This window comes from Puntigrus tetrazona, chromosome 6 (assembly GCF_018831695.1).
Source record: "Puntigrus tetrazona isolate hp1 chromosome 6, ASM1883169v1, whole genome shotgun sequence".
NCBI classification, from domain to species: Eukaryota; Metazoa; Chordata; class Actinopteri; order Cypriniformes; family Cyprinidae; genus Puntigrus; species Puntigrus tetrazona.
Window position 1 is genome coordinate 5,892,110 of NC_056704.1, and position 27,803 is coordinate 5,919,912.

A 27,803-nucleotide genomic window follows, 5' to 3' on the forward strand; every position below is an offset into this window, starting at 1 on the left:
GTGATATATATATATACACACACACACACACACACACACACACACACACACACAAGACAAACACAACATTTCTAAACTTATAAAACACAAACAGTTGTTATCTTTCAATTTTTATTGATTTTTATTAAACATATAAAGTGATGGTGGGAAAAGTAAAAAAACACTGCTTTAATGACTGGTTGAAACACTTTTGGCACTTGGCAGCAATAGCCACAAGTAAGTGCTTTGTGTAGCTGTATATTACCTGTACAATGTCAAGGAGTAATTTTGAACAGTTCTTACAGAAAATGGCTTTCTTGAGGTCATTCCACCATATTTCTGGACTTGTTTGCGCCACTCCAAAGGTGGATTTTATCTCTCAGAAGCTGTTCTGAGGTAGATTTACTTCAATGTTATTATCCTGCTCCATCACCCAGCTTTCTCTGAGATTCACCTTGTGGACAGCCACCTTGAGATTATCCTGTAGATAAACTTAATTAATTTCCCCCTCAACAGTAGTAAATGGACCTGGTCCAGAAGCAGCAAAGTAACCCCAAATCATCATGCTCCCTCCACCATACTTCACTTTTGGGATGTTTTCATGTTGGTACAGTATGCTGTGGTCTTTGGCAAACTTTAGGCATGCTGCAATGCTTTGTTAGGAAAGCAGTGGCTTCCTTTGTGGTGTCCTTCCATGGATACCATGCCTGTTATATATTTTATGTATGATAGACTCATGAACTGCTGTTACTTTAGCTGGGTTCTTTTTCACCTCATTGAGCATTCTGCATTATTTCACTTCTATAGAAAGCAGCAACAGTACTTATCCATAGTTAGACAGTTTGCATAATTGAGGGCAGATGAATATCTGAAGTCTTTGGGATCACTCTCTAGCCCTTTTCAGCAGCATGCATATCAACAACTCTTGATTGTAGGTCTTCTGAGACATAGCTCACATCAGATAATGCTACTTGTGAATAGCAAACTCACACTGTTTGGGTGTTTATATAAGTCAGTTAAGCTCTAAACCACACCTTTATAATCATTTTATTTGATTGGACTTGCTAATAGTTGGCCTTTATTGACGCAAGAAGCCTAGTGTTTCACATACTTTTTCCACTTTCACGTATGTCAAGTTTAATGAGCATGCTCAATAATGAAATGAAAGATGATGATTGTTTATATATTATCAGTTTCTAAATATTGTGTTATAGTGTTGATATTTGTGACTTTCAAATAAAATTGAATTAGCAATTTATGCAGAAACCCAGAAAATTTGGTTACTAACAGAACCTCAGTTCCCTGAGATACAGGAATGAGTACTGCGTCTGCTAAGACAATATGGGAAAAAGTATTCTTTTTCTTACCTGGAGCCTTTTTTAGCAATAATGCAGTTTAACTCCGATTACTTTGACAGAAACGAGTCATTCAGCTATATAGTACAGCTATGCTGTACTCGTTCCTGCATCTCAAGGAACCAAGGTTATGTAAGTAACCAGACACATTCCCTATCAATACTTCACTTATACTGAATGTACCAAGAAGCTATGGTAACAAGTACAGTCTGTGCTATGGCAGAGGAATGACTACATATATAACTTGCCTTAAGCATCTGGGGTCCAAAGGGAAATATAACAGTAAATCTCTAAAGCAAAAATGAGCTAAACTCACAGAGGTCATGCCGGGCCTGGGTGATCATTCCAGAGGACTCAGCCTCAGCTTTGCATGAGGGTCAAGAGCACACATGTAAGCAGACCTGGCAAGTTTAAGCATGTTATGGCCAAATCTCTTGCTCAGAGCTGGTTCTGTATAAAGCAAGTGTGTGCCCACTTAAGCAGAAAGGATTTTAGCCTGCAAGGCATGGACATCCAGTCTGTAAAACCTAGCAGATGTGGGAAGCAAGGCCCAGCAGGCCGCCACACAAATCTCTGTGATGGACACACCGCTAGACCATGCCCAAGATTAGGTGATACCTCTGGTGGAATGGGCTCATACTCCAATGGGGCAATGTAGGCCCAAGGAGTTAGAGTAATCACTATCAACCTAGAAATTCTCTGCTTCGTGACAGTGTGCCTTTTTTTGTGTGGTTACCAAAGAGTTGTTCCAACTGCCTAAAGGGCGTGGAACCCTCAATGTAAATTCTTGACTCTGACGGGGCGGAGCAGACATAAATCCTGGAGCATGGGAAGCTGCTATAGTTCTTGAGCATGGATGAGGAGTGCCCTTTTTCCATCAGCTCTTGGAAAAATGCGTAAATGAGGAGGTTGGGCCAGTTGGGCCAACACATCCCCCCTGCCTTTTGAATAATTAATTGGGCAATGAGAGTTGTCTTCTGATTCTAAGAGGTCCTTTGCTTTGCCAAAGATCTCCCAGATTTTCTGAATTAGTTTGGCTTAGTTTGACTGGTTGGCCACCTCACAGGGACAGGGCACTTGTGAGACATGGAAGAGGACATTTTCTCTCTTTTTGAAAATGTTTGTGCTTTGTTTTGTCCACTATAACAGCGGATGGCTGTTTGGGCACTTGAAAGCGGCCAGAAATCACAACAGACACATTGTCTTCGGGCGCCTGGAACAAGGTGATAGGAGTCTTAAGAGAGGCTGCCAGGGGGGTGGTCTAGCTGTGGCCTCTCCTCTTTCTGTCCTGTATATCAGGATGTTGCCAGTGGCACTGCGTCCAAATCTAGCTTGTGCAGGGTTTCCTTACACTTTGGAGAAAGCGGTAGCGTCTGGCCAAACGGGAATGCCCTTAGGGCTCAGATTGGCAGGCCAGGTTGTGGCAAAACTTTTGGGAGGCATAGACTTAGAGTGACTGTGGCAGCTGCAGAGCTGAAGCACTTCTGCAGTGTTAGGGGTCAGGTTATTTTTGGTTTTGTCTTGCTGTTGTTTTCTTTGTTTCTATAGATTGCCAGCTACGTATTCATCTGTTGTTAATTAGAGGGTTTTTTCTGGTGGGCTTAATTGCAATAGGCTCATGCAGCACTGCTACCTAACCATTGCTTCCCTTCTTCAGTTACTGCACAAACTAATGGCTGTGCCTTTACACCGCATTTCTGAAAAAAGGTATATAAATTAGAGTGTCTTAACAGATGCAGTAAGTGTGAGGTATCATTAGGGAACTGAATATATATATATAAGAAATGAATATATATAAGAAATATACATCAGTTCACCGTGTCAGATTTTTTTACCTATATAATCTGTCCATTTCCAGATGAGACGACACTGGAGGCAGGTATTCGGGTTCAGATTCATAGTCAGAATGAACCCCCATACATCCACCAGCTGGGCTTTGGGGTCTCTCCAGGATTCCAAACTTTTGTGTCCTGTCAGGAACAAAGGGTAGGTTTAACTGTGGTAAAACCACCAAAAACTTTTAAGGTCTGAATGTAACAGCAAGCTGTACTAAACTTTTGAATTCCAGACATTTTAAGTTAGGAACTAATTTACAAAAAGTCAAAAAGATTTCAGGGCTGACTGGGATATTTTTTAATTGAGACCGCATGCGCTTAGTATTTCAGAGCCATAGGGTGCACTCAAGCAGACAAAGATGTAGAGACTTTTTTTCTAAATGTCTGCTGTTTCTCTAGCTAACATACTTGCCACAGCCGTGGGGAAACTGCCGGGCTTCATCTGAGCCTGTGATCCCAGGATACGACACCTACAGCGTCAGTGCTTGCAGACTGCACTGTGAGAGCACACAGGTGCAGAGAGAGTGCAATTGCAGGATGGTTCATATGCCAGGTGCGTGCTGTAGTACGAGTGGGAGATTGTCATAAAAACTGTGTATCAGTAAGAACAAATATGCTGTGTTGGTACTTGTCACACCACCACACAGCTCATCTGTAAAATTGTTCTTTAAGCTGCTGACAGATTGGCAGCTGCATCACAGCATTCCTTGTTTCACTGTCGAGTCAGTGGCTTTCTTAGAAACCTTTGTGGAGCATGCATCTGCAAGCTCTCTTACTGATGTGTTGGTTAATTTTTTTTTAAACATCAAATATCTCTGTACAGGCAGTGCTGATATCTGCACACCCAGTAAATTCAAGTGTGTTGACAAGGCTTTAGGTAAGATCATCACAGACACATCTTAACACGTAAATAATAATGCTAATTGATGGTCTCAAATAATTGTCAAATTTAAAGGGATTGTTCATGGCAAAATTCAATTCTGTAATTATTTACTCACCTTCATGTTGTTATAAGCCTGTAATTTGTATGATTTTACGTGGAAGGTATTTTGAAGAACAGCTTTTTCCAAGCTGTGAAAGTCAGTGTGGTCCATATCAAAACATTTAGACTTTCATTGTATGTACATAAAAACCCAGACATTTGTTTTGATATATTTTATATGTACTTCACTGCTATGTACTTGATTTGAGTTCTCTTAAAATACTTTAATTTACAAGGTAAAAATAATAAATTCTATTACAAATTCATGAATGTCACATTAAATCGTTTCCCATTTATTTCAAAATAAATATTTGTAATTTTCTTTATCCAAATCAAATGTGACTGATAAGTAACTGATGACTAATGTTTTTTTTTGTTTTTTTTGTGAACTAGTCTTTTCGGACATAGGCTTTGAACTATAGTAATGTGTTTTTAAAATAGCCATTGATGTATAGTAGATGAAATTAAGTATGAATATGATTTAAGAATATTATTCATGAAAATATATAGTTGACAAGTTTTAGGATATTGGATTTAGAGTTTTAAATACAGCTGAAATATTTTTTTCATAAAAAAAAAAAATAAAATTGAAAAAGAAATTCTGTATGTCTTGTTTTCACAATTTAAAGTCAATTATTTTCTATATTTTGAATACTTTATTAAATGTGGATATTTGAGTACAATTTGTGACATCTGTACTTTTTACGCCCCATGTAAATAATGAGTAACCATTCAAAAATAATGATATTTAAACAGTGATTATTCACAACTGATTTGAAGTCACTGTGCTTTTAAAATCTCCATATTGTATTTAAAACTATATTGAACGCCCTCAGAGCTTGATTATTGATGATAACAACACCACCGTTTATTGCAGTTCCTGTCCTCAGCAAATGTAATTTATCAATATTTTCTGGACACTTGTTTTCCAGCTTTACTCCAGAAGAGCACAGGTGACTCATGCCCCTGCGAGACACCCTGTAATTTGACTCGGTATGGAAAAGAGCTCTCTATGGTTAAAATCCCCAGCAGGGGCTCTGCTCGCTACCTTTCTCGCAAATACCAGAAATCGGAGGAATACATCAGGTACGTCTAATGCATAAACGGCCACACATACACACAGTCTCATGGGGTAGTCTTCATTCTTCTGCTGAACATATTCGAATATTATAGTTTATACCCTCAGACAGACCAGAGAGGAAACAAACCCAGCAGTTTTTCCAATGGAATCTAAATGTGTTTCTGCAAGGATACCTGCACAGCATTTTTATTAATTAATTATTTATTTATTTTTGCAAAACACGCTTCTCTCACAAATTCTATCAGCTTTTCTAATAGCTATAGCAGGTTTCCTATTGTCCAAATTCTGTCAGTTATATAATGGGATGAAAAATGTAATTGTGGTCTTCTATTCACTGGCTCAATAATAGGGAAAAAAATATTTTAATAGACTGCTCTATAATGACATTCTGTGGTTTCTACTAATTATTATTTTTTTTACAATTTTTGGTGCTAATCCTTTTCTTTCCTTAATACAAAAAAAAAATAATAGGCTCATTTCCTTACTGTTTCCCTGCAGGGAATTAAACATTTTTATTAAACTTTTCATTGTACAGAGACAACTTTCTCATCTTGGATATTTTCTTTGAGGCCCTTAACTATGAGACAATAGAACAGAAGAAAGCATACGACATTGCCGGTCTGTTAGGTAGGTTTGCGATCCGCACACACTAAACATCTGTTACGGTCATCAGAAGCATGACATGCCCATCTTCTCAAAGAAGGATTAAAGGGATAGTTCACCCAGAAATGAAAATCAGGTCATTTGAAACCTGTTTCACTCACTTTCCACTAGGCAAGAAAAGAGGAGATGCTTTTCATGTTAACGTCTCGTGTTTTTGGTCAAATAAAGGAAGTCAAAAGTCAGTGTTGAAAATCATACTGGTGAGGAACATGCAGGGTTCACTTTGAGACAAAAGTCTGATAAATACCACAATTTTTGTGTAGTATTATAGAGCTGCTGAAGCCCCTTTTAAAAATGAAGTAAAGTACAGGTGCCAAAAAATCTATTTAGAAAAGACTTAATTTGATTCTGTCATCATTGTTTGGTTTCCATTTCCAGGAGATATTGGTGGACAGATGGGGCTCTTCATTGGAGCCAGTATTCTGACTATACTGGAAATACTTGACTATATCTATGAGGTACCTTCAGTTCATTGCGAAAGGACAGTCCCATGACTTTCACGTAAACACACTTGCATTAATACACACCATCTCTTGTCCTTTCAGTCTGCTTTTAATCTTTATCTCTGTAGGTTGTCAAATGCAAAATCAAGCAACTCCTGAAACCAAAAAAGAGTCAGAAACCACAGAACCAACGGAACCTGATCCAAGAGCAGATCCAGAGAACAAAGAACCTACGAGAGCAGAACCTGAAAGCTCAGCTGGCAGCCGGAACTATAGCTACGGTGAGATTCGAAGAAGTCAAAGTCAAGGTGAGTGAGAGAAACCGGTGTTTTTGGATGGCTTATATATGCGCTGCACCTAATAACCGATGATCCGCATCATGCCATTCGTTTGTTAACAGGCAGCTAATGAAGTGGCTCAACCGCACGGCGCACATCCAACTTCGATATTACCAAATCATCACAATGCACAAGCAGTCGTACAGCAGGACTTCGCTTGTTAAGAGACGCCTCTTCTCTGTATTTATTTTTCATGTCACTGAACTTGAAATTGGGGTCTTGAACAGACCCTGTACACTGAAATACAAATTTCATTTTTTTCCCACTTATAAAGCTACAGCCAAAGCCTAATCCAGGACCTCATGTGAAACCGGCTCAAACCAGTCACGCCGTCACTGTTCTCATTGTTTAAGTCGATACCAGATGAAGAAACCACACAATGCGTTTCACATGTGCTTTTGTTGATTTTTTTTTCCCATCTGGATGGACCTATCGTAGATTTCAAAGAAGAAAGGACCTGAAGGGATCACAATCGGTCAGGATGTCGCATTCCACGTAAATTACCCGTTCGACAGGACAAATATGAACTAAACGAAAGATATAAGAGATGACGCAACCAAACAGTTGTTGCTTTGTGCAAAAAAAAAAAAAAGTTGGGTTTCTGCGTGGTTCTTCTTATGGTAATGTACAGTGCTTGCGCCATTTCACCTTTTCACATTTCTTAATAACATAATGAGGCTTCTCGGTAGGAGAACAGCTAAAATATACCATTCGTTTCTCTGTGAGTAGGTGTTATGTTCGTTTTCAGTCTTATGTAACTTCTCCATTGTGCTGTGGTCCTTATAATGAAACAGTCTGTCTCTAGGTTTGAAACATGGAAAAACGCCACACTGGAGCACACCGTTTGCTGAAATCATCTCTAGTGAACAATAAAGAAAGAAAATCAAATAAAAACATAACTACATATTTATATGAATATAAAAAGGTAGAGGTGATATTTATTTTGTATTCAAATACAAGCACATTCAAATACAAACACATTTCAATTTGTAGTAACATTTTGCTGAATATCCATCATTTCCATCTAAAAAATGTTAAATAATAATTAAAAAATGGTTTAAAAAGACTATATACACAGTAATACTGACTACAGATTAAACCAAACTGTCCGTGTATAACCTTAAAACCATCTTGACTTCTTCTTCTTCTTCTTCTTCTCCCTTTTTTATAATTTCGTGACTTGAATAATGTATTGGAGACTGGTCAAAAGCCAGAGCCTTCTGATTGAATATGCAGAATTTCCACAATTAACCTCGTACATGAGGACAGTTTCTCAAGGAGGAAAAAAAACTGTTCTTACTGCCATCTAGTGGGCTTATTATTAAAACACAAACAACTATTATGTATTATCAACACCGGGTTGTATGAACTTGTCAAGGTCTGGTGACTCCATAACAGTGGACTTTCGAGGGTAGAAACGTTATGTATAATCGTGCAATTCTGCAAATTACTTTGGAAGTGTTTGGTGAATAAAGAGTTGGGGTTTTTTAAAGAATACGTCAGGATGATGACTGTAATCCAATGTGTGAGCAAATAGGTTGTGACCACACAATAATAATAATTATGAAAATGTGCCGTCGCCGACATTGACACACTTTCGACAAATAGAATTAGAGCCTTTTAAGCTCTTCATCTGTAACCATTTCTGTTAGCAGCAGAACGGAGCACACTGTAAACATCTGCAGTGTGATGCATTAACTCTATAATCTCATTACAGCATGTCAGTTCCACAGAGCCCATCACCTGCCACTCTGCTCTCTCGAACATCTTTTTGTAACAGCAAAACAAAAAACATACGAGGAAAAAAACTAAAAAACTGGACATTTTAAATATTTATAAATATTTGGTTTATGTGCAAAACAAAACTAAACTAAAAAGTGTTTTTTTGTGTGTTCGTTTGATTGCTGGTTGCTGGTTGCATAGCCGAGAAGCGTTTGACTGTGAAGGAGCAGATATAAAGGCACAGATTTTTACATGGACAATATAGTTAGTTTGTCCCAGACAGCCACAGCTCACAGGAAAAGGAAGTGTGGGTGGAATACTGGAATGTATTTCTAACATGGGTGGATTCAGAATACTGGAATAATGCAAAATACATTGTGGAAGTAGCTTTATGCATTCGCCTTTTCTGAACTGTCCAGTATTGTTGTAAACATACTTGATCCTCTCTGCCCTCAGCTGCAGACACAATAAAAATGCAAAACAATTCCTTTCACTACAATTACTGAAAAAAACAACATTCTATTCACATTCCCTTTCCAGCTCCATCACTAACCCCAAGTATACTTTATTTTTAACACCAATACTAGTATATTGATAGGTTTTTTTTTTCTTGAGACAGTTAAGCACAAAACCTTCAAGACTTCATGGATTCAGTTTATAAATATGATGGATGGATTAAAATGGATAGGTTTTTAGAATTGGCTTTGGGTGGGATTTGTGCTGTACTGGTTTAGGGGGGAGAGAAGCATGCTATGTGTACAGTGTGTGACAAATTTCATTATAGATATTTAATAGACATTTTTCCGATATGGAATAAGAAAAAAAACATTTTGGTTAAAGCGCTATTAGCCATTAAAAACAACCATCTACAGGGTGAATCCCAATATTGCAAACTCCATTTTATGCAAAAAGTATTTGAAACAACTGAAACATTGTAAATATTAGAAAATATGAATATATACATAAATATTTAAGTTTCATGAGAACTCTGATTGGTGGACCAGCTATACAGCATCATGGGTAATGTAGTTTTTCAGCACAAATTCCACTGATTCCACATTCCTTTTTAGGCTACTTACAGACCTAGCCTGTTACACGCTAAAATCTGTATATTGTATGTACGCTGGCAAATATTTCAACCATGTAAGGCTGGGTACACACTGAAAGATTTTTAAACAAGATGTGAGAGACCACAAACTAAATCTTGAGATTATCTTGAGGTATGTACCCAACTTAGCCTAATTCTGTATGCTTACAATGCACAAGAGTCTTACTTTTTTTGCATTACTAGTTTGTCCACGAGGTGGCAAAAGTGGCCCAGGCCATTTGTTTCACAGTCGGGGAAAAAAAGATCAACAATAACAAAATACTGAATAAGGCAAAAACAGCCGATGCCACTTGTGTGAGAAGGTTATTTCCCGCAACTCTAGTTAAAGTGAGTACAAAGTCATTTTTTATCTGTTATAATTTCTAGAAAGTAATAGAGCAGATACTGAACAAAGTTGAAACGTGTGTGCATGCCATCAAATGAAGTTGTTTTGAAAGGCTATGAAGTTCGGCTGTACACATATGCTAGCATCTGTCAGAACCGAAGTATACTTAGGGCTCAACTCCACAAGTCTGTGAGGTAAATTGCATTTACCAATGAAGAATTACAAAAACAATGGCAATTCATCCTAAAGAAATGTGCCGCAATAAAAAATTCTACAATAACTCCGAAAAGCACAGTGAATGAATTGTTTTGTAGTGCATTAACAGTTGTGAGTCAAGTGCTCACGAAAAAGGTGTCTCTAGACATGTCTCAGAATGTTCTTTTCAGAAAGTTTCTCTTTGGTTTCAGTCAAACAGCTTTTACTGAAGAACTGGTTGACAGATGTTAAAATGGAGAGGAAGTGCTGCTACGGATCATCCAGTCTACAGTTACCCCACTATTGCTTGTTTGGAAGCTCCTCAGGTGCTGTTCCCTGGCTCTTGTTCAAATATCAGCAAGGCAAGCTGGGAACGTGATCCCTGGCTCTCCAGAGTGCTCTGAAGACAGCGGTGGAACACGTCCTCACTCAGCCTAGGATCGCAGGTCCGGTTGCGATATGCCTGCCGTAAAGCTGGCTCGACAGCACGGAACACGTGCAGCCCCGAATACTGCACAAACACGTCATAAAGATCCAGGCTCTCCAGCAGTTCCTCGTTCTCCTGCAAATCCCCAGACATCCGAGTGCGTGAGGACATGTAGTCAGAGTTGTAGAAACACGCTTCTTCAAAGGTTTTTCGGTCAAAATGACCCGCTTCCCTGACCAGGTCTGGTGTGGCAGGAGGAACCTTGTCTGGATAAGCTACGCCGGGGTCAAAATCTTGGAAATGGATGGGAAAGAAAGCCTGCCAGCCGCTGATGGCATTCATACGACATCGATTCAAGAACTCTGAGTTGAGTACAGTGTCAACGGTGACCAGGAGGAAGAGGGTTTCCACCGGATGCTTCCTAGATACAATATCCAGGATCCGCAGGAGACCCGGACTTTCAGTCTTTATGCTGATCCAAGACACCTTCACGCTGGGATATCTACGCTCGACAGAGGCGATCTTAGACTTGACCTCTGCAAAGACATCTTTTGTACCCACTTTTTGGGCCTCGGCGGGTTCGTAGGTGAAGAGGAAGTTAAGAACTGCATTCTCGCCGGTCTCAAACAAGTTGGAGGAACAGTGATCCAAGAAGCGGAGCGCTGCATAAGAGTCAGAACTTGTGAGAGGCAGGAGGACGTGGACACGTGTAGCCTCGGTGACATAAGGCATGGGGATAATCTCTACTTGGCTGAGGGGTCGCACAAGGTGTACACGACGAGCGATAGATTTCTGGTGACCAGATTCAGTCGTTGCCTGGAACTGCAGGTCCAAGGTGTACTCCATCCCTCGTGTATGGTCCAAACGCCTGTAACCATTCACCAGCCGCGGAGCACTCAGCTGTACAAAAGGGTTGTATTTTTTGTTGAGCTCTTCAACAGCGACCTTGATGACGTCAGTCACGTCATCTCGATCAGCACCATTGAGCTGGCATTTAGGGGCTCCATCCACGCAGGAGAAAAGGTTATCTTCGGTAAAGTAGTCCCAACGGAGTACCTCAAAGCGGCTCTTGGGTTCAAAGGGAGGTGTGATGCCAATGGGCCACAAGGCACTCTTGTTTCCATCCACTGCTAGTTCACTGACGTTCTTTATCTCAGACTAAGGGTGAAAAGTAAGATTCATAAATAGTTGACAAAATCCATAGAAACAAGAAAGGCTTGTCACTGGGTCCACAGTACACCTTCATACCTTTCAATCATTTTGAAGTGTACATTTTAGTTTCTTAAGAGCACATATAAGTATATTAAAGTTTAGTGTAGTACCTTTTAGATCAGTGGTTTTTAGCCAGGAGCATCAGCAAACTTTCAAGGAGAGTTCAAGATAGCAGCTAAAATATTTAGCAATGTATTTCTTCTTCTTTATAAATGTTTTATTTTCTTTAGAGAACACCGTGGCTTTAGAAAACCTGAATATATTGAGATGTGATTTTTAGGCCTCAAAAAGTCATGCAAAGACTATAATCTTAAAATGTCATCATGTTTTCAAATTTGTAAAGTTATAAGTTCTAAAAATTTTTGTATAAAAAGGTAAAAAAAAAAAAAACAATGAACCCTTTCTTATCGAGTAAATAACAAAAGTCATGAGGGTTTTTTATGGAGTTACTTTCTTGTCTTTTTCATTCAGTCAAACATAAAGGGAAAACTAATAATACTGTAATTAAAAAAACTCTTTGCTTTGTATATTAGCATTTGTTTGCAGTGCAAAGATTTTTGTTATCAATTACTTTATTATTTTGTAATTCAAAATAGATTTTTTAACTACAAATATAATTAGTTTTGCTCTTAAACACAGTATGTTTGATTGGATAAAAAAGGCACAGAAGTCACTCCACACCTTTGTAAATTTAACAAATAAAAAAATATTAGAACCACCACTTTATGGGTAGATAAGGTAGAAAGATGTACCGGTGAGGGTACTGCCGGTGAGGGTACTGCCCAAGTGACAAGCTAAATGTCACTTTACTGTACTGTAGCATGCATACACGTAAAGTACAGATGTTGGTTTTGATGGCTTTTGTAAGCAACGTCTGCTTAAAAAGCAGTGCTGAAGTAAGATAAGTTATTGTAGAGAAGTTGAAAATCTAACCTGTAGTTTTTCGATCTCTTCATATGTCTTCTGCAGTTCTATTTCTGTGAAACGTTTGTGCAGACGATACACAAGTTCGGCGCTTGCCACAGGATGAACTGTAAGAGCATTCTGGAATCCATCATTCTCCATTCTGGATAGGTCCATGTTGTTTTCCATCGTAAAATAATTATAATTCAGGCCCTGAGGTAAAGCAAAATATATTATTTTACATCAATATATTTACACGTATCTTGTTTTCTACATGCCTCAACATTTGGCAGTGTAACAAGAATGTGGTCATAGTTTCATAGACAGCGCCTCCAGGTTAATTCTGGTCAGCTTTAGTCAGCAGACCTTTGCAATTTGCAGTAATGCTGTTTAATGTCTTGTTGTAACCATGCTAATTAACTGCACAAATCGCAGCAGGTCTGCAGCTGGCCTGCCGAGAACAGGAAGTCATTTACTTTGTGGCTCAGCAGCAGAAGAAGTACATCATTCCATTAAAGTAATCCTGGTTTCTGGACTCTTACCTGTTTTATGCTGGATCCAAACAGCATGTTCAGGTCTGTGTGAATTACTGATGCTTTATGTTCAGGTCACTGCTTTTTACGTAAATGTTCAAAAGACCTAAATTTGAACAACTAGACCTAAACTAGTCTAATGATGTATTGCCTCCGCATGAGACTGATAGCTCACCTAACGAGAGCCAGTGATTTTGGTTTCTTTGTGGATCACAGAAGAAATCGTTATTTTGAATATTATTTACTTATCATATTGTTTACCTACAGTACAACAATAAGTATTTATTAAATTCTTATTTAGCTTTATCTGCTTCTAATACATTATGTTTCTAAGTGCATGCTGTGCTGATCTACACATGTCTACATCCTTATAGAGGCCATTCATTTTTGTCACAGATTGATCCATCCATGATTTTTCTGAAGACTGACCTTAAGCCCAAACTTTTTTTGACAGCTGACTGTGTAATTGAGTTGACCAATGAAAGCTAGTTATACTGTGGGTTGGGTTTGTGATTAACTGGTTTGCTTCCAAAACTTTAAGACTGCTAATTTATTTCCACTTTACAGCAATTAATCTACTTTTTTTAATGAAATCGTTTAATATGATTTTTTAATTAGCCTGAATCTACAATGATTTTAGCATTAACTTACAATTTGCTTTTTAAAAATAAAATAAGCTATTCAGAAATTGCTTAAAAGATTAAAAAACAACAACTTTGTTTGGTTTACAGTAAATCTAAAGCATGGTTGTATTTTTGTGTCCCTGTAACATGAATCCTGTCAATGGGTCACAGATGTATTTTCTATGAGACATGTGGTTCAGAGTACCTACAACACCAATTAAAGATTTAAGATTTTGTAATGTTTTTGAAAGAAGCCTCTTATGTTAACTGTTGTGCTAATATGTGTTTTTATTTAAAAAACAAAACAAAACAGTAAAACAGTAATACTGTTAGGCATTATTCCAATTTAAAATAACTTAATTTAAATAAAAATATACATATATTCTCATGACAGCAACGATAAAAAACGATAAAATTTCAGCAGCATTTTAAGTGTCACGTGATTCTTCTGAAATGCTGGTTTACAGTAGTGCTGTTATTATTATCAATGCAAAGTGGTATAGTAGTTTTTTGATAAATATAAAATTAAAACAACATTTGTTTAAACCTTATTTACAACTAAAGTCATTTCCAACATTCCTAATGTCACTTTTGATCGGTTTCATTCAATGCATTACTTTCTTTAAAAACGAATTTACTGACCCCAAACTTTTCAATGCTATTTGTCATGCAGAAAACCTGACTGAAATCAGATCTGGTGATTAAGAGAAGAAAAAGTGTTCCATCGCCTCTATGTCAAAGCATAAGCTAGCAGCCATAACTCACAAACTATAGCTTATCACACCTACGCCATTTGACCAAGCACACAAAATTCTACACTGTCTCTGATGCGGATTACGTGCGATACATGTTTTGAACATATGCAGAGTATTTCCACATGACTGTGAGCTTGTTTGAGTGTATCAATGTACCTGCCTCAGATTTTTCAAAATACTGTGAACTATTGATTATTTGGCCTCCCTGATGCATTCAGCCCCTCAATATATAACAGCACACCCTCTCAATAAAGCACGGACCCTTGGGTGATGTGGTTTCCTGTCGAAACTAGAGACTCTAGGTGAAAAATGTAGTCATTTGTGACCAGCATAAACATTGCCAACTAAGGGAAACCAGCTACATGAAAAGTCCACTTTATCAACACAGGCCTGTTTTTAGAATTTACCAGGATGATCTGTACATAGTTCAGGCCCTCAATCCCCCCCTCCTTACAGTTTATTTCAGCACACAACTCTCTCAGCCACATTTGCTCTGGGATTTCGGCTTGGGCCTAATTGGAATCTCATGATATGAGAAACGTACTGCCTTAGTGATTACAGGGAATAAGCCGATGCGGATCTGATTCCGTTGAAAAGTCTGTGTTGAGATTTAAAGCATTTCTTTAGGAAGACCAACAACAATGAGACGGGAATAGTTCACCTCGAAATGTGGCGCTTCATTTCTATCCATGCATTTTCCAAACCTCCCATGCTGTGCCTATCCCAGTGTCTCTGGTCGAAAATACAATATGCTGGGGATTTACTTTTAATACAGTTAGAGGAATAGTTCATTAAAAATCAAATAAATAAATAAAAAGCTCATCCTCGGGCGATCCAAGATTTAGATGAGTTTGTTTCTTTTATAAGAACATATTTAAGAGTTTGAAGAGCTAATAAAAACATCACAATAATCCACAAGTAATCCACATAACAACAGGTTCAATGATGGATATTTCTTCCAAACACTGCACTGGAGTTGTGTATACTACTCGCGGATTATTGTGATGTTTTTATTACATATATTAAAATCTAGAATTGAATTTAATGACATTTTTAGCAGCTGACGGCACCCGTTCACTGCAGAGGATCGATTACTGTGCTTAAATGTTTCAACAAATCTGTTCCAATGAATACTGATCAAAAAATAAACATGAAAACAGAATGCAGTTTTGCTTGGTTCTCTGTGAATATTAAGGAGTAGTTCAACCAAAAAGTAAAATTCTGTGGATGGGTGGTTGGATGGATGGACGGCATTTACTCACCCTTATGTAATATATGTAACATACAGTATCTACTTTTGTGTTCAACAGCAGCATGAGGCTGAGTAAATGATGAAAATATTGCATAGATGTCATAACCCAAATCTGTGTTCCAGTTAATCATAACCTCTTACCTCATATTCCTCCACACAGCTGATGCCAGCAAAATCAATGATACAGCGACCGAGCCACTCGTCAGGGTCTGATGCTCACAATGTCAGTTCTGCACTGCTCCAAGAAAGGCTGGAGCTTCAGAAGTAGAGCACGGGAGAGTAGAAATCCTGGTCCACTGTGACAGTACCTCCCCTGGGTCTCACCTCCAATGAACTCTCCAGGGTGGCCCATGTAAAGCTGAAGGTCCATGCTCAGGTGGCTTACTAAGGTCTTCAACCTTCCCGGCTGGGTGTAGGTATCATCCTGGACGAAGAAGAACCAATCATAATCAGCAATGTGATGCTCTAGAAGGTATCGGACAGATTGGAACATGTTTGAAACCGGGCGCTCTTCACCATGGGCCACCACTAACATTCCACTAGGGAGTTTACGACTGCGAGTGCCTGTAAAGAAGACGAGCCTGCCATCCAGGTGGTGGTTAAGGGTCCGGTTGATGGCCACAGCTAAAGTGCTTATGGTGGTTTTGGAGGTAAATACAGAGACAAAGAGACGTTCACGAATTCCAAGCTCTGTGCTGGCATATTTGGCTCTAGAGAGAGAAAGATTGAGGATAAAAGAAGAAATCACAGCAGAGTCGCATTAGGAAGTCACAAGCACAGCTGGGTTTGATGTGTCAGTTGCTTAAATAAACCAACCCAACCGTTTATAAGACACCACAAACAGAAGCCGAAAATAGGCAGCAGTCGTGTCACTATTTATCCAAGTCGTTTTTTCCCTTGAAACCCAAAATAATTTACATGCAGTTCTTTCCGTATGACAGTTCGTAGTGATAGGACAAACCAAAATATGAAACATATGATACAGCCCTAGTGAAGAATAAATATTTACTAAAGTGTATTTAAAATACATATACGTCATGCTATGTATACTAAAAATACATTTACATATATGTACTTTTTAGATACACCAGTTTAGTGTACTAAAAGTCCAACTGAACGGTATTTTTATTAAGTTCACATTATGCTAAATTAGAACAACTAATTTTGTACTTAATGCACTTTCATTTTGTGGAAATAAGCTATTCTAAGTATATTAATTGGGGTATTGCAAGTACGCTTTGTGTACATTTAAAGACCAATATTACTTAAAGATCATACAATCCTCACACATAGTGACATTAAAACACATTTTAGGCTTCGTATTAATTAAGTAGCCTAGTACTTTTATCTCAAACACTACGTGAGTAAATATTGATTTGATTTGGCAGTATTTTTTATATGAGCATTATTTTTATATATAAGTATATAGTATTTAAGAAAATAGAAAATGTTCTGCCACTCTGAAATCTCTTTCTTTTTTCCACACATTTGAATTGTCATTTGGTGTTGCAATATTACGTTTAAAATGTGCCGATTATGCGTTGCAAAATTAATTATGCACTTATTTTCTGATTCCCTTATAAGAGTCGAGTTTTAAATAGGAAAAAATATGATGCAACTGGTGTAATTGGATTCAATGATCTATGCTAAACTGTGCTAAAAGTGCTATAACCAGACCCGGAGATCGACTGAATAGATTCCAAAACGTTAAAACTCAAATTATTAACTCTGGGGGACTTGGAGAATGAGCCCGTTTCCCCCCCCCAAAAAAATGTGTAGTGTTCCTTTAAGCACACTGCTGATTCGCTGACGCTCTCGCGGTAGTTCAGATTACTGAAGCGCTGATCCGTGACTGACAGCACGCTTTAGGTGACCCGACGACATCATTAGGAGCATCAGCTTCAAGAGGCCAAGGGGCAAAGATCAGAGCCTTTGCTCTTTAAATAGCAAACGCCCTACTAAAACGCTCCCTCTTTTGTGCATAAAAGACAAACCAACTTTATTTTAGCTGCAGTCCTCTTGCAGGAATTAGAATCTGTCAGAGGTGCTGTTTTTATTATTAATAATAACAATAACAGTATTATTATTATTCTTTTTTTCCTTTTTTTTACTTCTCAGAGCCGCTCACGCACGCTTTAAATACACCCGAGAGTCAGGATGCGCATATAGACTCACTGGTGGAGCTGCATGCTTACACCTACCTGAAAACTTTCTTTGGAGGACCTTCCTGGGCAGGCTTGTCATAACGCACTATTCTTGGCTCAAAGTCCTCGTCGACATTTCCGTTGTCAGTTGTGCCGGTGGATATCGAACTAGGCTTACGGGCCCCTTTCGAGCTCCCAGGCGGCCCCACGAGCATCTCGTCGGCGGCTCCCATCCGGTCGGAGTCGCAGGACTCATCAACCCAGGTGACGCTGAGGAGACTTAGAGTGAATCCCAGAGAGATGCCTACTATAATCGGCCCGCTCGGCCTGATGAGAGAGACTAACATTGCAATTCTCATGCTTTCAGTCGCTCTTCAGTACAACGATGGGATGCTTTCAGCAGAACGAGGCTGAGGAATCGCTCTCTCTCTCTCTCTCTCTCTCTCTCTCTCTCTCTCTCTTCGCACCTATAAAGACAGGCGCGACCGTCTCCGCTGCCTTCTGACGTGTCGTCGCTCCGGACTCCGCCCCTTTTCTAGCCAGACGTCAGTCAATGCAAATTCTAAGCGCTGATTGCCGCCATTCGACAGAGGCTTGGACGGAGGAGGCGCCATCTGGAAGACCGCGACTAACCTATCATTAACTCGAGCTGTAATTTAGGGGTAAAAGCGAATTTGGTCGTTTGCCCTAGGATATTGCGAGGAAACCGCGTTTGACCTGGAAAGTTTATGATCTTTCTTTGTCTCGCTAGAGGGCGACTATTGTGTTTGAGGCTGTGAATGTAATCCTACATGTGGACGCTTTAGGCAGGGACGCGCGCGCGCACACACACACACACACACTCACACACACACTCACACACACACTCACACACACACACACACACACACACACACACACACACACACACACACACACACACACACACACACACACACACTCACACACACACACACACACACACACACACACACACACACACACACACTCACACACATTCACACACACACACACACACACACACACACACACTCTCACACACACACTCACACACACACTCACACACACACACACACACACACACACACTCACACACACACACACACACACACTCACACACATTCACACACACACACACTCACACACACACACACACACACACACACACACACACACACACACACACACACACTCTCACACACTCACACACACACACACACACACTCACACTCACACTCACACACAAACAGAGAGTCTGGTCAGCTATCCTTGTAGTGACTAGTAGCGGAGTAATGTTTTTTATATTAAACAACATGCATGTTCTACACCTAAACCTACCCCTTACGTGAAACATTCTGCATTTTTACTTTCTCAAATAAATAATTAATAATAATTCTGTATGATTTATATGTTTTTGTACCTGGGGACCTCAGTGAGTCTGTGTGTATTCTGTGTATTGAGGTTTAAGTCCCCAGAAGTATATTTAAGCCAATCTACAAATTAAAACACAAAAAACCCCTCTCATCCTGGGTTTCAAATATTTTAAATATTACGTTAAAAAAGCTAAGAACATTAATTATTCTAAATATTTGTTTTAACCAAAAATGAAATGTTTATTTTTCTGCATTAAGATTGTTAAATAAGTAAACAAGTAGCCTCTGGTCCCTATAAAACAGGGGTTATCATTATCATTATATCATTATCAGGTTCACATTATCTCCAAATATACAATCTCACGCTTCACACACACACCAATCTTCCCATAAATTTGTAATTCATGGACAAGTAACTACTACTCGCAGACTTTAAATGTGCACATACATGGTGCAATATACAGAAAAACACAGCTCAGACCTTGCTTTCTCTTTCATTCTGTCTTCCCCTGGAGCATCACATCTGTTCCTTCTACTTGACGCCTGCGGCTACGACCGAAGAACACAGCGGTCTCCCCAGAGCTGCGCCGCGCTGTCTTTCTGTCCCACGGTTGTTACTGAGAAAACATTTTCCTCCTTGTATGTGGTTGTTAAAACAGTAAATATTCTGACAGCGGGTTGGGTTTGTTACGCTTTTACTTTCTGCAGATGAAGCGGAGCATGAAGTCTTCTCCCATGGGTAATCATACTTTGGAAGTATAATGGTTATTGTTTTTAAAGTGCCTTTAGTCAGAAACAATATAATCCTAATGGAAATATTATATTTGGTGTGATTGTGTGTGTGTGTGTGTGTGTGTGTGTGTGTGTGTGTGTGTGTGTGTGTGTGTGTTACCAGCTTTGTCATTTTCAAAACTGCTGTACATAGTGTATAAAGCTCTCAAAGTTCAAAGTTCATCAAGGAATATTAAAAACTGACAAGTACACTGAAGTATGTAGTCTTTTTATTCTTCCACTAGGTGGCAGTGATTCTTTAAATTGTGTGATTTCCAATAGATGTGCTTTTGCAGAGAAGCTTCTATACTTTGCGTTATTGCATTGTTTTAAAGCATAATGCGAAGGCAGATATATGTTGAGGGAGCTTTAAATTATTTTGAGAAGAATTTTTATTCATTTTCCATATTTTACGAGCTAAAAACCACATTACGCACAGGCTTCACGACACCGTTTTGTTCGTTTCCCTCCGACTGTCCACTTGTTCAACCAAAAATGCGCAATGAATAAAACCATAGGGATGGATCTGAAGGTCAAAGACCTTTCCGAGTGGATGGAGATGATTGTCCAAGCACACACTTGTGGTATTCACAGTAAGCCATCATAGTGTATGGGGCCCCGAGCCAGGCATTGTTCATTCACAGCTCACAGTTTTCATCTGAACGCTGAGGCTGTTTACTGTCTCTGGGATAAACGCAAGGAATGTATGGCAGTTTACTAAATAATGCCACTATGCCTCCACCTCCCTCGGAAAGCCCGGATCACATGATCGCAGAGCCTTCTGCCTCTTCAACGCGCCCAGTGTTATTTGCAGGACTCTGAAAAGCCATACTGACATAGAGCCTTTTATTTTAGGTTTCCATCCTGATCCTTTCCGAGAGCAAACTGTGTCCAATTACCTTTGTAGCTAATATTATTAAGATTATATCGTAAATGCATATCATAAACAAGAAGGTCACGATGCATAGAATGCTCTGCTCATCGCTGACAAGCGTATTTTATGTTCACAAGTAGATAGCTGTAAACCCGTTGTTATCTGTTTCATTGAATAAATAGGACCAAACTTTTAAAAGTGAAAAACGAAAAGTTGCTAAAAAAAATTGCTCACCCTCACGCCATCCAAGATTTGGATGAGTTTGTTTCTTCACTGGAACTGACATGGAGAAATTTAGCATTACATCAGTTGCTCCCCAGTGGATTCTCTGCAGTGAATGGGTGCCGTCAGATAAGAATAGAGTTCAAATAGCTGATAAAAACATCACAATCATTCACAAGTACATCTGTTAACATCTTGTGAATCAAGAAAACAAATCCCTACTATTTCCAGCCGTTTGAAATCTCATTTTGACGGCACCCATTCACTTTTGCTGACCGAGTCACTGCTAAAATTCTCCACATCTGATTATATGATTAAAAAGAATAGGATGAGCTGAGAATACGTTTAATAGGGTGAACTATTCCTTTAAGTACTTTCAATTTGAACTCCCAGATATGTTGGAATTTCACCCAGAGACACTGGCTCAGGATACAGCAAGCATTTTGGAGAAACGCTTGCAAGTTTCCATACATCCTTTCTCTGTTTTTGCTTCCAAAACATACTGCATCGATACTGAAAAAAATAAGCTGTAAATATGGTTTAGAAATATCATATCAGCAATTTCTAAGCAATTCTTTTTAATTCGTAAATGAAGCACCCCTTTCTATATTGTGTGTCTGCCAGTTGATAAAGCTCTCCAGCTAATTGCAAAAAAAGAGAGGCAGATGCAAGAAAACATCAATGGCCATAAAAGGCTTCCCAGTGCATCCAAATATCGCCCTGAGAGAAAGACTAGTTTTATTTTGATATTCTAAACAAGATGATAAATCAACAAGTCAATTTAAGTTTTTCTCTGCTCCCGAAATGTGAAGAGATGGTTTGGCGTGGACGTCTGAAATTCATTCCGTTTGGCTCGAAAATGTTCTAACAGACAAATTCTGGCTGATAACGCAGGGATACTGATATAGCTGTAGGGCCAAGAGGACCGCCAAGGTCAACACAGGCGAGAGAACACTTTATGAAAAACATATCAGAAACGACAGCTGGACATCATAACACTCATTTAAATTTAAGGCCTGATGAAAACGAGAAATAAAACGAAAACAAAGCGGGACGGGTTTTCTGGTTGACATTAATCCATGGGAATCGTTTCTGTTTCCAAAACAAACAAGGGCTGTGCGGGTTTACATCAGCTGAACGAGTGTCATGTAGGGTTTGTTTACAAACTCCTGGACTTTTTTTGACTTGACAGGGATTTTTCTGACGCTACGTCAACAAGAGGTGGAATGCGCGCGTGCCAATAGATGTTAATAAGATACGATAGAAGCGAGGCGCGCGCTTTTACTCAGTCAAGGCTCTCGGAAAACATGCTTATTTGATGCCAGCTTTTTGCTCTCTTTTTTTGGACTGAGTTAAAAGCAGCGATGATTCGTCCTCTTGCTTTGCGCACCGTATGGTCTTCGCGCGCTTTTAATCTCGGCGGCGCATTCAAAACGTTTTCGTGCTGTTTTTAATCACCGCTGGATATGATGCCAACGCAAAGACTCGTCTGCAAGACACGGGCACGAAAACAGTGGGACGGTTTCAGGTAGATTTGACCCGTTTGTGGATTTAAGTCCCTGGATGATGCTCTCGATGCAAAAGAAAGCCCTCTCGTTCCTTATTATCTTCAGTACGATCCTCGCGCCTCTGCAACGAAGGTAAGGCCGGTTGATATCGTTGTTATTAAGCTGCTCAGATATAGTTATCTGAAAACTTTTTTGTTTTGTTTTGAGGCAATCAGATTGCACCAACGAACTCAGGAATTTATGACTTTGCATTCAGGTTCAACAGGCCTTTTTAAATAACAAGAGGCAGTGAAAGATGTGAAAAACTGGTTTGTTAATGGCAAATAACTTTAAGAGGGAGGGTCGAGACTTAAAGGATGAGAGGATGGAAGAGAGAGATCAATCCATTTTTGTAGATTTCCTGAAAACTCCCCATTAAATAAAAAAAGGGCAAACTGTCATCAGTTTTCAAGTTTCTTATTTGCAGAAAGCACTCAGGTACTATGAGACTGAACCCAGTGTTTGTGTGTGAGCGTGTCTCGGGTAGTTGGAAGTGTATTCAGTTATATATACCTATTTCTTTCACCAGGGTGAGTGGCAACCCTTTAGTGATGGATCCTAATAGCATCTGCCGTAGGACTAGAACGGTGGTGGGCAGACATGCTGACATGTGCCAGTCTCAGCCTGAGATCATTCAAGAAGTGGCCAAAGGTGCCCGGTTGGGAATGCGAGAATGCCAACATCAGTTCCTCGGTCGTCGATGGAACTGCACCAGCCAGAGCAGAAACCTGGCCAAGATCCTGCAGCAAGGTGAGGAACAATACAAAAGCTCCTCGCCACTTTTACTTATACAGTTAAAACATTGCACGCACAATAAAAACATTCTAACATTTAAATGAAGTTCATTTAGGTAACTGATTGAATGATGCCAGGGCTTTCATTTCTGGACGAACTGTATCTTTAATGAATGACCTTCGTTAACACTATGTAGTTAGCTGTATGACCATTAGAGGGCATGATTGTATCAATTTGACCATGAAAATAGAAAAAAGCGAGGAAAAAAAGCAGCAGAGCTTATTATTTTGTTAGTAGGTCGTCTTACCTTGTAGAGCGTGTGTCTATATGAGGCTGAGATGAGGTGTCTTGCCAATAAACCCATTTCGTTTGTTATGTTTGCACTTTTTAAAATCCGAACATGACACGTCAATTGCCAAATACAGCCATTTTTAAGTTAGACTTGTGTGCATGTTAATCTGATCCCAAGAGCGAGTGTGTCTTTGTGGAATCCTTTACACTAAGGGGAAAAATGCTTTTTTGGCAGGTCAACGTGTATTGAGGCAGGTCTAGACAACGGAGATGTGTGAGGAATGTGAATTGGCTAAATGAGTTATTGTTAATGTGGCAATTCCTCAGATATTTAAGCGATCTCAGAAGTAAAGATGGGGGTGTTGTCCTGAAACAAGAGTTTAGATAAAGATCGCAATCAAACACATACCATGAGGTCTTTTCAGACGGTCGTGAGGTAAAATATAAAATTTGTATGCAGACAAACTTTAGATTTCTGCCCTGTCCTTTAACTGTTCTCTAGATATCCGGGAAACTGCATTTGTGTATGCTATCACAGCTGCCGGAGTGCTGCATGCAGTAACGCAAGCCTGCAGCCGGGGAGCGCTGCCACAGTGCGGCTGCGTGACCCTTCAGACTTCCTCTGAAACTTCCCTCGAGGAGGTAGTCGTCCGGGCTTCACCTGTCCAAGACGGGCACTGGGAATGGGGGGGCTGTGGAGATGATGTGGACTTTGGCTACGAGAAGTCTCGTCAGTTCATGGACGCCAGGCAGCGAAAAGGCAAGAGTGACATCAGGACCCTTATTGACCTGCACAACAATGAGGCAGGAAGACAGGTATGCTTACGTTTCTGGGTTTGCCTCGGAACACAGAAGGATTTCACTTTTTTTTTCTTTTATGGTCTGTTCTCTTACCTTACATGAGTTTTATTTTTCCAATCGGTCCATTCAGCTTTGGGCTTTACTGTTTCTAACTGCGGTGACTGACTAACTACAAACACGTCCACCGCTTTTCGTCCTTACACTTATGTAGACAAATAAAATGTGTTGTTTTTATCTAAGCAATACTACACAAAGCAAGAGTGCTGTTGTTCCGGAGATCAGCTGAGTATTATTCAGCCATTGACAAGTGTAATATTGCTTTTGCGTAATGGTTTAATAAACAGTAGGCTAATACACTGAGTCGCTTCCATTTTAGGCAAAATATTCCCAGATATTTTGTCCGCTGATCCTGCCAACAAAACAGAATCGACAGTGATGCCTCGCATTGCACATTAGCACAGTTTCAGTCCTGATGGCTTTTTAGTTGCAATTGATTTTTATATAGTTTTTTTATTTATTTTAGTTTCACCATAATAATATAGCCTTTAAAAAAAGTAGTATTCATAGTATATATATTATAAACATTCAACATATTGTGCCTGTATGTGATGTGTGTGTGTGTGTGTGTGTGTGTGTGTCTGTGTGTGTGTGTGTGTGTGTGTGTGTGTGTGTGTGTGTGTGTGTGTGTGTGTGTGTGTGTGTGTGTGTGTGTGTGTGTGTGTGTGTGTCTGTGTGTGTGTGTGTGTGTCTGTGTCTGTGTGTGTTTGTGTGTGTGTGTGCGTGACACAAAATACATGTACATTTGGTAAAAAGTGAAAACAATATTTATTATACAGAAATTACTACCAAAAATGTAAGCCAAAATGTTACTTAATGCAGGTTTATAAGTTTTTATTCATTATTCATTTATTCATTCATTGTTAGTAATTCATTTAGTTTACTTAAAATAAAAAGACAATTAACAAATGTTGTACTAACAACAAAATAAATGATAACAATAGTAAAACCCCACAATCATTTCTTCAGCTAATAAATGTAGTTCTGCAATTTGGTGTCAAGCCATAATTTTTTGCATAAATGATACGGTTATTTGTAGCTAAATTGAGCTGAATAGCTTTGTAGAGCTGCTTTACATCAGACTGGATGAAATGCAGGACATATAAACAGAGCAGATGTCGTCTTTTTTCTTGATTCTCTCTTGTTCTACGTGCACACAGGCCGTACGGATACAAATGCGGACCGAGTGTAAATGTCATGGCCTTTCCGGTTCCTGCACTCTCCGCAGCTGCTGGAGGAAGATCCCTCTCTTCCGTCAGGTCGGTGACTGCCTCATGCAGAGCTTCCATGAGGCCGTCCGCGTGATGGGTGGGAATGATGGTAAATCGCTTGTCCCCATCGACCCGGATACCCCTCCCCTGGATGCTAATGTCCTTATCTATTCAGCCGAGTCACCTGATTTCTGTCAGGCCAATCAAAGGACAGGTACTGAAGGCACGCGGGGCCGTGTGTGCAACAGCACAGAGACAGGTAACGGAGGCTGTGAGAGCCTGTGCTGCGGGAAAGGATTCGCAGATTACACACTGGAATACGAGGAGAACTGTCAGTGTCGGTTTCACTGGTGCTGTGAGGTTCAGTGCCAGAGATGTTCCGTGAGAAAGGACGTCAGCCTTTGCTTGTGAAGTCCACTCCGTTACCGTTATCTAGTAGTTGTGTTTGAGCTGAAAGGGCACGATTGCTTTCTCTCCCGTGTACAGGAGTGTCTTCTGCAGAACGAAGGCTTGTGAAAGCAGGTGCTTATCGTCCTCTTGCTCACGTGCATTTTTGGATGGTCCGCAAGACTGAGCGATATGAAGTCGGCAAGTCCGGTGGGAGCAGTGTTGCCAGGTTTTGCAAAAAAAAAAAAAAAAAAAAAAAGCCAAAAATTGGAGACCTGGTTTGGGAAAACAATGCTTAAATAAGCTACTCCAAGCATACCCCTTGACTGCCTAAAACTAAAGGCAAGCCCAAAGATGTTAATAATAAGTAGACTTGGCCATAGCTGCTTTAGACGATAAATACATCTTACTGCCACCTGCTGGACCTTTATTAGGAGAAAATTACTGCATTAATGCATTTCGCTACATTTTAAAAAAATCGTTGCATAAACTGTTGACCTTGACAATCTTTAGATACAAGCATTCTCTAACACACTCCCAAGTTAAAGTGATGTGGTTCGTGTATCCTCGGTATCTGAAAATGACCCAGTGACAGTACTGTCCAAGGTGCTGAACTCCTGACTGACAGGTGCCTTGCAAACCTAAAGATGCAGTTATTACCTGACTGATGTAGAATATGTGCTGGTCTAATTATGAAGCATTTGTTTTGCATCTTCCTGTAATTTTCTTTTGTGCCTGCACATACATTTTATAGTAGGCTACACTGAAAAATGGTAACCTAAAAATGTGTTTCATGTTAGAATATTTGATATTCTGAAATATGTTGACAAAAGCACATATTAATAGATTCAATGAGGGCTCAAATGTTATATATATATATATATATATATATATATATATATGTGTGTGTGTGTGTGTGTGTGTGTGTGTGTGTATGAGATGTATGAGAATTTAAATCACTCAAAACGATACGTTGTAGAGCAATAGAAAACACTGTCTCCATGTTTACTCACAATCTATATAACATCACAATAAAAGAATAATAAATAAATAATGAAATATCTCTTTAAGGTAACAATTGTGGGTTTATCTGTTTTTACAGTGTATAACAGCAACGTGAAAGTGTGCTTTGTCATCTTATGCTTGTCTACGAGTGAATGTCCACAAGGTGGAGCATAAACCTGGCTCTTTAATGCCGCAAAAGTGTCTGAGGTTACAGTAAGCAATGCACCTGTACCACTATATTTGTGTAACGGTGTATATAATGATTTAAAAAAAAGTATGAATGATCTAAATCAGCAGTGAGAAATGGAATTACAAATATATAACTAAAAAAGGTTTTTGTTATCATCTACTTTTTGTCCTTATTTCTCTTTTCGGTTTTCTACAGTAAAAATCAGTTGGCGTTTTCACTCAGAAATCGCTATTAATTATAACAATTAATTCACAAACACTGACTGACTTTTTGCAAAACTCTGCGTTTCATGTGTTTTATTTGCAACTTGCAGGCAGCCGTGAGACAAATCTGGGGGACCGACTGAGTGCCTGTGTCCGTCAGAGAGATCTGGTGAGCCACCTTGCTGGCTGAACGAATAAAAATGTCGAACAGCTGTAATTATGAGACGCACTGTTTTCCACAAATACTCTCTGAAGCGCTTG

The 27,803-nt window shown here is 39.4% G+C and overlaps 3 protein-coding genes across 4 annotated transcripts in view; 2 read left to right on the forward strand and 1 right to left on the reverse strand.

Moving 5' to 3' along the window:
* asic4b (acid-sensing (proton-gated) ion channel family member 4b) overlaps positions 1-8,882 on the forward strand; it is a 30,638-nt gene extending 21,756 nt beyond the window's left edge. The window contains exons 3-10 of the mRNA XM_043240978.1: positions 3,193-3,320; positions 3,569-3,722; positions 3,993-4,046; positions 5,084-5,237; positions 5,768-5,859; positions 6,274-6,353; positions 6,467-6,646; positions 6,739-8,882. Of these exons, the coding sequence (XP_043096913.1) occupies positions 3,193-3,320; positions 3,569-3,722; positions 3,993-4,046; positions 5,084-5,237; positions 5,768-5,859; positions 6,274-6,353; positions 6,467-6,646; positions 6,739-6,840 (944 nt within the window). The 3' untranslated portion in view covers positions 6,841-8,882. The remainder of the gene's footprint in view (positions 1-3,192; positions 3,321-3,568; positions 3,723-3,992; positions 4,047-5,083; positions 5,238-5,767; positions 5,860-6,273; positions 6,354-6,466; positions 6,647-6,738) is intronic.
* A 146-nt stretch (positions 8,883-9,028) lies between these two features.
* chpfb (chondroitin polymerizing factor b) lies at positions 9,029-18,635 on the reverse strand. The gene is given in 5 exon segments (XM_043240977.1): positions 9,029-11,611; positions 12,599-12,781; positions 15,873-15,938; positions 15,940-16,441; positions 17,933-18,635. Coding segments are annotated over 5 exon segments (2,316 nt in total). The 5' UTR covers positions 18,235-18,635; the 3' UTR covers positions 9,029-10,348.
* Positions 18,636-22,330: 3,695 nt separating this feature from the next.
* On the forward strand, positions 22,331-27,760 carry wnt6a (wingless-type MMTV integration site family, member 6a). 2 transcript variants are annotated; one of them, XM_043241021.1, is made up of 4 exons: positions 22,331-22,755; positions 23,192-23,412; positions 24,191-24,504; positions 25,707-27,760. In XM_043241021.1, the coding sequence occupies exons 1-4, from the start codon at positions 22,679-22,681 to the stop codon at positions 26,166-26,168; spliced, it is 1,074 nt and encodes a 357-aa protein (XP_043096956.1). In that variant the 5' UTR covers positions 22,331-22,678; the 3' UTR covers positions 26,169-27,760. The 2 variants fall into 2 exon arrangements, with proteins under 2 accessions (XP_043096956.1, XP_043096957.1); XM_043241022.1 differs by having other exon boundaries at positions 24,227-24,504.
* The last annotated feature ends 43 nt before the right edge of the window (positions 27,761-27,803 follow it).